Here is an 11,438-nt window from a genome sequence, read left to right as displayed (position 1 = left end):
GCCAGTGTCCGGTTCTTTTCTTTCTAGCTTCAGGCAATTATGGAAGTGAGGAAAAGGAGGGCGGCCCGGTACTGCTGCTATGCTTTCGTTTGTTTTCCCCCTGAGCGTCTTATGATGGCCAATTTATGTGTCAACTTGGTCAAAACTATTCTAGATGTGTTCCCCCCCCCCCCATTTCATTTAATGAGCACAAATTTCATAAGTACAACTTTAGGAATATAGTGATTCTTTCCACCATACCTGCCCTCCCAACCCCACTCCCACCCCACCTCCTCCCTCTCCTATTCCCAGTCCCATTCTCCATTAAAAAAAAAAAGTGCTATATGTTTTTAAGATTGATATTTTAAGGTTTGGATAGTACCTTTTTTTTTTTTTAAAGATTTACTTATTTATTTGAAAGGCAGTTACAGAAAGAAGGAAAGACAGAAAGATCTTCCATCCACTGGTTCACTCCACAAATGGCTACAATGGCCAGGGCTGGGCCATCCAGGAGCCAGGAGCCTCTTCTGGGTCCCCCGAATGAGAGCAGGGGCCCAAGCAGCTTGGACTATCCTCTGCTGCTTTCCCAGGTGCATTAGCTGGGAGCTGGTTTGGAAGTGGAGCAGCCAGGACTCGAACAGGCACCCACATGGGATGCCGGCACTGCACATGGTGGCTTAACACACTGTGCTGCTGTGCCACGTTGCCGGCTCTATGGATCTGCTCCAACTCTTACTGTGCAGATGAGGACACCAGATGCAGAAGATGATACCCAGAAGGTTCCACGGCTGGCTCATGGCAGAGCTGGGAGGGGAGCCCCGGTCTGGGCTTGCAAACTGGTGAGCTTTCTAGTTCATGTCTTTAAAGTGGGTGCAGTGGGAATGCGGATGGATGGTGTTAATTCTGAACCACTGACACCTTTGGAAACAAGGCAGACGGACCTAGGTTTGGATACTGACTCTGTATTTGCCACCCTATGGTCTATTTGCTGAGGTCTCAGTTTCCTTGTCTGTAAAATACAAAGTATCAATTCCTAAACCATGGGACAGTGCAAGGATCACATGAACTAATCCGTGTGAACAGGCTGGTGGGTTGCCGAGAATGGGATAAGTACTCATTGCATGCTAGCTGACATAACTCTTCTTCCTGCCCCAGGAGCTCCTGCTATTCTCCCCACTCAGGCTCAGAGAATCTCTTAACCCTGGCCAAGCTTCCCAACGTGGGGCTTCGGCTGCCTTCCTCACCTGCTCAGACTTCTGTAAAGCATGTGGGGGTGTGGAGTGGCAGGAGAGCACTGTGCTTCCTCATGGGTGCACCATCATTCACTCAGTGTTGACAGTGCTCCTGCCCTATGCTGTCGCTCCCCCTCTTCATGGAGGAACGACACTAAACCCTGCCTAGGCTTCATATCCGAGTCACGGCACCATTATGTTGCTCCCCGTCTTCGTGGAGGAACGACACAGGACCCTGCGCTGTTCTTTCATCTGCTCGGCCCTCCCCGGGTTTGCTGCTGGTTCTTCCCGGGTTGGCTGCCGTCCCTTCCACCTCCGTGGAAGGGCAGTTCCCCCTGGCCACTTTCCCCACTTCCGCAGGGGAGCGGCACACTGCCGGCCGGCTCTCTCGGGGGCTGCCCAGGTGTTCCCTCAGATAGATGTTCCCCTTAGATGTTCCTGGTGCATGTTGTCTCTCTCCTCCTTTATAGTCCTCTTCCACCAATCCCAACTCTGCTACCCACACGCCGAGTATGCTGCTCTCCTCCAATCAGGAGCAGGATCAGCTCCTGGAGGTCATCACTCAAGTTGGCAAGAGGCAGCTGCGTAGAAGCTGTTTTCTCCTCTCCCAGCACCATATTGTGGGAGAGCAGATGCATAGAATAAGTCTTAATTCCAGTAACTTAGTCTAGTCCGAGTTGCTCCCCACAGATCCCCCTTTCTTTTTATTTTTTGGCGTTGATACGTGCCTGTCTTCGGTGCCCCGCGGCACACACTCTGCTCTGCTTGCTAGAGTTGCCCACAGGTGCTTACAAGCCCTACCAATCAGGCAAACCGAGTCCGGGCCCTCTCTTCACCATGTTGTGAGGAGGTTTTTAGGTGCTGATGCGTGCCTGTGTTTGGTGCCCTGCAGCGCATGCTCTGCTCTGCTAGAACTGCCTGCAGGTGCTTACAAGCCCTATCAATCAGGCAAACCGAATCCAAGCCCTCTCATTGACGTCTTGTGGGGAGACTTATTGGTGTTGATAACGTGCCTGTTTTCAGTGACCTGCAGCCGCCCACAGGTGCTTATCGTCTTACTAATCAGGCAGACCGAATCCAAGCTCTCATTGCCATGTTGTGGGGAGACTTATTGATGTTAATTCGTGCCTGTCTTCGGTGACCTGCGGCGCATAAGCTGCTAGCCGCCCGCAGGTGCTCACCACCTCCGTAATCAGGCAGACCGAATCCAAGCTCTCTCATTGCCATGTTGAGGGGAGGCCTTATTTTTCTCTATTTCTCTACCTCTGGGCATTCCTATTTCTCCTATTTTACTTCTATCTACCAGCATTCCTATTTCTCTCATTTTACTTCTAAAACTTCTGTTTCTCTTATCCCTGCGGCTTCCCGGCGCCCACCCCGAGGCTGCTTCTCGGTGGCTTACTGGCTCTGAGCCGCTTCAGCCCGCGCTTCTCTCATCTGCACGGCTTCCTGGCACCCGCCCTGCGGCGGGCTCCCGGCTCTGCGCGGCTCGGCTTCGCGCGCACACTCTGCGGTCTCCACGCCCTTCGCATCCGCACCATGGCCTCGCGCCAGCCCCGCGTTCCCTATCTATTCACGCCCCGTGCTCTCTCTGCACGCGGCGGCTTCCGCGAATCACACAGCGTAGCTTACGTCTCCGCCACCGGTATTCAATCTAAGTTCCCTGGGCTAACCTGGCGAATTCAGCCTAGCTTACGCGTCTCCGCCTTATGGTTTGGCTTCCCGTCTTTTGCTCCCTGGGCTGACTTAAAGAATTCCAAGCTGGCTTACGTTTCTGCCTCGGCCTGCCCCCGCAGCTTCAATTTCCCTAACATTTTTCTCTACCCGGTATGTTTCCCTAAGTTTTCTTCCAACAATATTCCTCCCTCATTTCTCCTGGCTTCTCCCCACAGTCCGCATCCGAGTCCAAGCCTCCTCCAGGTTTCACTTTCGCTTTCAATCTCCTAGCTTCCCCGCCATAGTCCGTATCTGAGTCTATGCCTAGGCTTTCAATAGCTTCTTCAGGCACCTTTTTTGTCTGGCTTTTCCCTAGGCTGTTTGCTAGTCTCTCTCTCCGGTATTTTCCCACTTCTTCCCGTTTCTTCCCTCCTAGGCTTCCTATCCGAGTCACGGCACCATTATGTCGCTCCCCCTCTTCATGGAGGAATGACACTAAACCCTGCCTAGGCTTCATATCCGAGTCACGGCACCATTATGTTGCTCCCCGTCTTCGTGGAGGAACGACACAGGACCCTGCGCTGTTCTTTCATCTGCTCGGCCCTCCCCGGGTTTGCTGCTGGTTCTTCCCGGGTTGGCTGCCGTCCCTTCCACCTCCGTGGAAGGGCAGTTCCCCCTGGCCACTTTCCCCACTTCCGCAGGGGAGCGGCACACTGCCGGCCGGCTCTCTCGGGGGCTGCCCAGGTGTTTCCTCAGATAGATGTTCCCCTTAGATGTTCCTGGTGCATGTTGTCTCTCTCCTCCTTTATAGTCCTCTTCCACCAATCCCAACTCTGCTACCCACACGCCGAGTATGCTGCTCTCCTCCAATCAGGAGCAGGATCAGCTCCTGGAGGTCATCACTCAAGTTGGCAAGAGGCAGCTGCGTAGAAGCTGTTTTCTCCTCTCCCAGCACCATATTGTGGGAGAGCAGAGGCATAGAATAAGTCTTAATTCCAGTAACTTAGTCTAGTCCGAGTTGCTCCCCACACTATGCCAGGCTCTGTCAAGGCGTGGGCAGGTAACAGGTCCCACACGTGACATCACTGCTGCTGCCCTGGCGCCCTCGGTCAGGCGAGAAAGGAAGACAGTTGAACAAATACAGGACGGGAGATGAGGGGAGCAGCATGGCACAGGAGCCCGTGATGCAGGGGCCTGGGGTCCTGGTGCACATGCCATTCAGAGAGGTCTTCTCCAAGCCCCTTCACCAAAAGCAACACACACACACTCAGTACAGGCCTGCGAGCAGAAGTGGAACACTATTAGCAAAGTGGCGTGGCAAAATCCCTTTATTGTCTACTCTAAATAAATATAAGCAATAGTCAGATTTTCCCCACTGTTGCTTAACATTTTTGAATTTTTATTTTGTTTTATTTGAAAGGTAGAGAGAGACACACACACTCACACAGAGATCCATTGGTTCACTTCCCAGATTCCCTCAACAGCTGGGATTGGACCAAGCTGAAGCCAAAGCACTGGAACTCAGTCCCAGTCTCCCATGCGAGTGGCAGAGCCCCGAGTACTTGAGCCATCACCTGTTGCCTTCCAGGGTGTGCATTAGCACAAAGCTGGATTTGGAAGCAGAGCCAGGACTCAAACCAGGCACTCAGATATATGATGTGACCACCCTAAGGAGGGTGGCTTAACTGCTGTGCCAGACATCTGCCCTCTCCACTGTTTTCTGACCCCTCCAATGCAGAGATTCTTTTCTTCACCACTGAACGATTTATAAGGTTTGAGCAGAGATGTGGAATGCTCCTATTTTTGGAGGGGTGAATACTGTGGACACGGTGGGCTGGCTACTCGACATTGCTTCTCTCCTTGACATTCATCGCTGATTTTCCTTCTCTGGCACTGGCAGAGGGGCTTCCTCCAGTTTCTAGCAAAGAAATGACAAGGTAGACAGCCTGCACATGGTTCCAGGACCTAACACGAACTGTGAGGATGAAGAGCGTGCTGTGTACTCCTGTCTTCATGTCGAGTTTACATTGGGTCCAGCCATGGCTTGCCATGCCATACTTTCCTAGCAACCATTTACTAAGCTCTCGTGTTCGTCAATAAAAGCGAATGCACTTGGAAATCAGAAGGCTTACAGGTAAACGGTTACCATAACACAAAACAAACATGCTACTTGCTTTTTAAAGGTTGTCCAAGAATCCCTGGGACTTGCACAGATTTTAATTTACTTACTAATTCACATGGTAACAGTTAACTTGAACACTCTGTGCTCATGGTACTAAGTACTTCCCAACTCTCTGAGGACAGACACAATTAGTATCTGCATGTTATAGATGAAGGAGACGAGGCACAGAGAGGAAATAACTCAGACTGTCTTGTGCAGCTACTGAGAGACTGGAGTTGAATGCTGATTCCTGTGCATAGCATAAAGTCACTGGCTTGCTGCCTCTCATGCAATATATTCACTCCACCCTCAGTCTACAGCACCTGCATCTTTATTAATGCATTACATAGTATCAGGTAAGATTCCTCTATTTCAGTTAGGTCTCACAAACTAAAACAAGACCTGATTCACCTGCCTTGGTCCAAAGCCCAATTCTCTTGGTCCTCTTAAGTTTGACTCCAACGCCACACTGTTTTTTTCCAAGCAGTGCCATTTTCCCCACGGCTAACACGTGTGCTGCTGCTTAGGTCGCCACACTCTAGACGATGGTGGAAAATGGAGCAGTGACGACTGCAGCAGCCAGAGTGTGAAGGACCTCACACATCATGTTAGGACAATACGGATTCCACCCTGAGCCCATGGGGAGCCCGTGCAGGGTGGCACTCAGTTAACTGCCACGTGGACAGTGGCTTGACGGGGGAGGAAAACTGAAGGCCAGGGTGACAGGATGCTGATACAGCTCTGTGGCTGAGAGAGTGCTGGTCTGAGCCAGGGTGAATAGAGAGCAAGGCATGGAACCGATTGCTGTGCTGTGGGGTCATGGGAGAAGAAGAAATTGATGATAACAGCTGGTTTTTAGTTTTTAGCCTAGGTAACAAGGAAGTTCTACTCACAGACATAGAGAACAAGGAGTGGGGAGAACAGATTGAATGAGGAGGGACTATCATTTCAGATTTCAGCTTGTTGACTTGAGGGCCAATAGCCAATGTGTGAGTTTGAGGTTAGGGAGGGAGACCCTGGATAGATATAAATGTGGAAGCTGTCAACACACAGATGGCCATTTGTGCTCCTGCAGGTGTGTTGGGACAGAAGAAATTCCAGGGTGGAACTGTGAGGAAAACCAACATTTACAAATGGGCAGAGGAAGGGGGTCCTACAAAGGGTACACGGGCAGAGAGTGGGAAGCAAAGCCCAAGAAGCACACTGTGGGAAGTCGGGGCAGAGAATGCTTCTAGGAGGGTGTGGGGAACAGGGTCAAATGGCAGGGAGCCCTGAGGTGGCAGGAAGACTAGGCAGGGCAGTTGACGCTAGTGACACCACAGGTGATCAGCTGAGGGCAGCTTAGGTGGAGCAGTGGAGGCCAGAGTTCACCCGTGATTCACAGGTGTGAGCAACTGGTGAGCACAACCCATTTGTATTAAGATACGTGGCTCTACAAAGGAGGCAAGAGGACACTTAGGAGCTATGCAGGCAGATGGAGTTAACTACATCTGTAGCTACCTCCACACCCTTTTCCCTTTCAGAGTGGGGAGTCTTGGGCTCTTCAACTCCAACTTCTGAAGGGAAGGAGTGAGTGGCAAGGAGAATAAAAGACGAGAGGATGTCCGCAGCGAAGGAGATCCGTGGCCAGCTGCTGGAGATAGTCACCCTGATAGAAGAAGGAATTCGCCCTCTGCTAAGCCAGATGAGGAGCAGGCATGGGGGGCAAGGTGAGTTCATGGGGCAATGGTTCCTGCCTGGCTTTTCTGTTTTTCAGAGAAGTAGGAGAGGTTCTGTGCTGCTCATGGAGGGGTGGGGGATGAGGGCAGGTGGGAGTTGGCTGGGGGCTCAGGGGGGCCGAGTTGGTGGGGCCAGGGTTCATGAAGGACAGAACAGAACTGCAGCTGGATCCTGGGGTGAAGGAGGAAAGAAACTGGCAAAGGAAACCAGAGGAGAATTGGAGTATTGGGGATCAGGCGTGGCTGGTTTCAGGTCCATAGTGGGTCCTTCATCCCGAGGACTTTTCTCTGCCAGGGTGTGGGCGCAGGGAAGGTGCACAGTTGGGTTCGATTCTTAAGGTCTTTAATGTCTGAGGATCTATGGTAGCTGCAGAGGAACACACACTAACACCTGTGTTTTACTTATTGTTTAATCAACTTTACAAGCCTACTTGGGCAAAAACTGTCTAAATATTTAGTCACTATTTATATAACCAATCAATCAAGACCTATATATTTTACAAGGCAAACACTGATTGCAAACTTAATCAAATCTTCCGAAATACTTCAGTAGAATCGTCTGTCCCATGTCAGCTTCTCTAAAAGCTTCAAGCATTTTGGTAAAATGCACGCATTAATGCAAGGACTATAGAATGTATGACACCTATACCTAAGGCCATTATAAACATGGATTTGTAGACCCAAGAGATGAACACATCTCGGTGCAGATCAATTTTTGAATTGGTATATCCAAAAGGAAAACACTACTTCAGGGCACATAAAGCTTTGGATTATTAATCAGTGAATTCCTGGCTGGGAATCTGGGAATTAGTTCCGTTTCTAGAGTGATGAAAACCCAAGCTGGTATTTATCCTCTGTATCATAGGGATTTTTCAAGTCTGCACATTTTCCATGCATTTAGTGTATTGTACTGGTGCTTCTTTATGTGATGTCATCTCTAAGTCTGATGACTATGATATGCAGAGGTCTCAGACATATACATGTCCTAATTCCTAGAACTTGTGAGAGTGTTAGTATGTCCAAAGGAACTATACATAATCCAGGTAACGGGGAGATTATCTTGGATTAACTTGGTGGGCCCCATCTAACCACATGAATTCTTAACTCAGAGAATGTCTCACCAAAGTCAGAGAAATGTGACTTCAGAGGGCAGGAGGGAAGGCCTGAGAGACTGGTAGCTTTGGAGTGACTTGGCCCACTGGTGTCAGCTGCAGGATGGAGTGAGCTAGAGACCTCAGTGCTACAACCATAAGGAACTAAACTTAAACGAGTTTGGAAGTGGATTCTTAGCCTCCAACTCTGCCTACACCTTGCTTTTGACCTTGTGACACCCTGAACAGGGAACCCAGTCGTGCTCTGCTGGACTTTTGATCTTTAGAAGCTGTGAGATAATAATTAGGTGTTGTTTTAAGTCACCAAATTTGTGGGAATTTGCTACACAGCAAATGAAACGTAATAGAGTAACTTGCCTATCATTATTTACAAACTGATCTGTCCTGTTTGCATTTTGAAAAATGTGTAGCTGTCATTCCCAACATCTAATCTCCCTTTCTTCCTTATAAGACTCTTGCATCTTAGCTGCATAGACAATGGCTGCCTGCATAAAAGACGGTGTTTCCTAGCCTTTTCCTGAATTGGTATGGCCAGATGTGATTAAAGTGTAGCCAATATCATGCCATCAGAAATGCTGGGTCCAACTTTGAGAAAGCTTTAAAGGAAAGAGGTGTGCTCTTTCTTCTTTCCTCCTTTCTGTTGCCTGTTGGGCTGATGTAATAGCTGGAGCTGAAGGAGCCATCTTGGGTCACGAGTTGGCATGTGAAAGCTGGTAGAACAGCAAAGGGGGAGACTGGGCTTTGTTGATCATAAAACTGCCATCTATTCCTGGACTCTCTGCAGACTCTTGTATGTGAGACAGAAATAACCTCCTCTCTTGCTTAAACTATTCTTCCTAGTCACAAACTATGGCCCAATGGTGAAAGAAAAAGTTATTTCTTTTTAACATCACAAATTCACATTAGTGTTTCCCATTTAACTCATATATTACTAAATACCTTTTTGATTTGGCTGTAATACAGTTTCACCTTTGTTTTCCACACAGCATACCTGCTTGTATCCCATAACCCTTGATTCAAACTGTAATCACACCTTCTCTCTCCAGTGATCTTATACTGTCTCATTGACTGCCACTCTGTTACTTTAGAGATAGATTCATCTATGATGGACCAGTGGGATAAGAAAGAGAGGGTGTGGGAGAGAGAGACAGAGATAAAGAGAGAGAGGAGAGAGAGAGATTGATTTTGATGCTGGTAGCAAAGTGGTTGATCTCTTGAATCACGAGATCCCAGGAAGTTTATAGGGAGGATAAGCATGGATGAGGAGAAAGAAAAGAGACGTGGAGAAAGATTGAAACAGGTCCAGTGAAGGTGGGCGAGAGAGAGCTGGCAGGAAAGAGGTGGCACTCAGAGTTGGAGTGACTGAAGTTCAGGCTTCAAAGATGGAGACATTCTAGGAGGTGGCCCAGCAAGGGGATGCAGGGTCACTGATAAGTTCCATGGCACACAGATGACCTGCTACCCCCACCTTTAACTCCATACACCTGCTGTTGGCCAGAGCAAACACACACACCCAAGTCTCAGGCAAAGAGATGAGGGACAGTCCATCTGGGAATTAGTACAGATGGATGGCCGGGATCTCTGCCCACTGGCTGCCCCAACAGACATGCAGAACGTGTGCCATGTTCATGCTACATGTATGCCCCCTTCGTGCCTCACCAGTCACAGGCTCCGGCTGCTTTGTGGGTCTCCCCCACTTCTGCTTGCCTCTGAGTCTCCCGCCCTAGCGCATACTCTGGCTCAGCTTCTGATGGTGCTGGCCGAGATCGCAGTGCTGGCACTCCTCACAGGAAGGAGTCAGGGCTGCTCCATCTGGGCCCCTGTGGGGGCCTGTCAGGCTCACCTGTACCACCTGTCTCTGAATAGCACTCAGCAAGAAGTTGGGGTGCGGGGACAGGAGGAGCAGAGACTGCAAAGCAGTGCAGGTCTCCCTTTTTGCCAAACACGGCCCAGCTCCTGGGGCTGCAGGCAGGAAGGGCTGCAGAGGGAGGTGGGGAGAGCCACTGGGGGCTGGGTGGGTGCGTGACAAGTGCCAGGTCTGGAGATGCCCCAGCACCATCTTAACCTTGGGTGTTTGGCACACAGTCCCATGCAGGGAGGTGGAATACGGAGCAGCCTGAGGGAGGCTCCTGCCCCAAAGATGCTGTTTCTGGGGCAGGGGAGGGCAGAAGGCAGTGGGCCAGGGGTTGGAAGAGTGGGCTTTCAGAGTGGGAAGATGAGGAAGCCAGAGAAGCTTGAGTATTTCCAGCCACCCAGCAGGTTCCCCCGACGCAGGCGCAGGGACACCCGGTCCCCAGGGTCCAGGGGCAGCAGCACAGAGCTGGTAGCTGCCTCCCGGGTCACATCAGGGTCGTTGGCAAAGGCTGAGATGACAGGCCATGTGTTCAGCATCAGGCTCACCTGGGGAGGGGAGCTCCGTTAGCACCCATACTCCAGCCTTAGCTCAGAAGCCCACTCTCCCAAGGGCTTCCTCTCGGGAAGTTGGGGCTTGATGGATTCTCCTGGGAGGGCTGAGAGATGGCCAGTGCTGGACACCAGGCAACCTCTACTCTCTTCTAGGCGGGCCCTTTCTCCCTTTGCTCCTGGCTTCAGGCCAGAGTCAATGGGGGCAGGGGAGGGGTCTGCCCAGAGGTCTTGGGTACCACCGATGCCCTCTCCCTCCCCTCCAGAGCTAGGGGTGGGGCCCAGCATTCAGATCACCTGCACAGTCTGGCGGTTGTACACCTTCACCACATGGAACCGGAAGCTGTAGACTCCTCGGACAGGGGCCACAAAGGAGCCCGAGGCCCGGTCAAAGCCACCGCCCTCATTTACCAGGACCTGGGGGAAGCAGACCCTGCTGAGTGGGGCTCTGGGACAGTGAGGGAGGCAAAGGAGGGGTAACAAGTAGGAGTGAGAGGAAGGTACAGATTCCAAAGCAACAGTGTCGAGGGGCGAGGAGGGGGTGTGTAAGGCAGGGAAGGGAGGAACTAGGGGCTGTTAGCATTCAAGGCACAGCAAAGCGGGCTTGGGCAGTTGATTCCAGGTCTTTGCTGGGTCTTTCCAGATCCTCAGGACAGGGTTAGGGGATTACCTGGTCAAAGTAGATGGCCCCAGTGGTGCCATTTCCAGTCTCCCCAGCTGGCTCGTGGTGGTGGCTCCGGACCGCAGCGAATGCCACTCGTCCAGGGGGTGCCTCTCCCAGGGCTGCACCTCCAGGCCCCCCTGCTGCAGCTCGGCCAGGCTCACAGACCACCAGGCATTCCCCCTCCAGCAGAACAGGCTCAGAACCCTCCTGGGCCCACACGGCCCCCAGGACCAGAAGCACTAGGGCCAAGCACAGCCTGGATCTGTGCAGGGCACCTGGGAGCTGGTGTCGCTTTCCTCTTGACATAGCTGAGTGGTTCTGCCACCCCTAAGCCCCCTGTCTCCTACCTCTTCCTGCTCCTTTCTGCTCCCACTCTGCCCTCTCTCCAGGTCTCACCACCACCTGGCCTTGGTACCTCCCTCCCATACTGCTCTATGTCCCACGCGCTGTCCTGCCTCCCACTCTGCTACTCCTGCTGTCACTGCAGTCCCCTCCTCCTTGGCAAAGCATAAA

General features: G+C 51.4%; 1 protein-coding gene across 1 annotated transcript; it reads right to left on the bottom strand.

Annotated features, from left to right (window-relative positions):
• Positions 1-9,926: 9,926 nt before the first annotated feature.
• Positions 9,927-11,241, bottom strand: CBLN3 (cerebellin 3 precursor). The gene is made up of 3 exons (XM_002717922.5): positions 10,932-11,241; positions 10,559-10,678; positions 9,927-10,258 (listed from the first exon to the last, which is right to left on the bottom strand). The coding sequence occupies exons 1-3, from the start codon at positions 11,229-11,231 to the stop codon at positions 10,061-10,063; spliced, it is 618 nt and encodes a 205-aa protein (XP_002717968.1). The 5' UTR covers positions 11,232-11,241; the 3' UTR covers positions 9,927-10,060.
• Between the last annotated feature and the right edge of the window lie 197 nt (positions 11,242-11,438).

This window comes from Oryctolagus cuniculus, chromosome 12, assembly GCF_964237555.1.
Source record: "Oryctolagus cuniculus chromosome 12, mOryCun1.1, whole genome shotgun sequence".
Lineage (NCBI taxonomy): Eukaryota > Metazoa > Chordata > Mammalia > Lagomorpha > Leporidae > Oryctolagus > Oryctolagus cuniculus.
This window is presented reverse-complemented; position numbering and strand designations above follow the sequence as displayed.

What these genes read in the sequence shown, in the direction of transcription:
- CBLN3 (XM_002717922.5), bottom strand. Translation starts at nt 11,231, where the DNA reads ATGTCAAGAGGAAAGCGACACCAGCTCCCAGGTGCCCTGCACAGATCC. An exon ending in GGGCCATCTACTTTGACCAG is followed by an intron (nt 10,679 to 10,931) that starts GTAATCCCCTAA and finishes TGCTTCCCCCAG; the next exon opens with GTCCTGGTAAATGAGGGCGG. An exon ending in ACAACCGCCAGACTGTGCAG is followed by an intron (nt 10,259 to 10,558) that starts GTGATCTGAATG and finishes TCCCCTCCCCAG; the next exon opens with GTGAGCCTGATGCTGAACAC.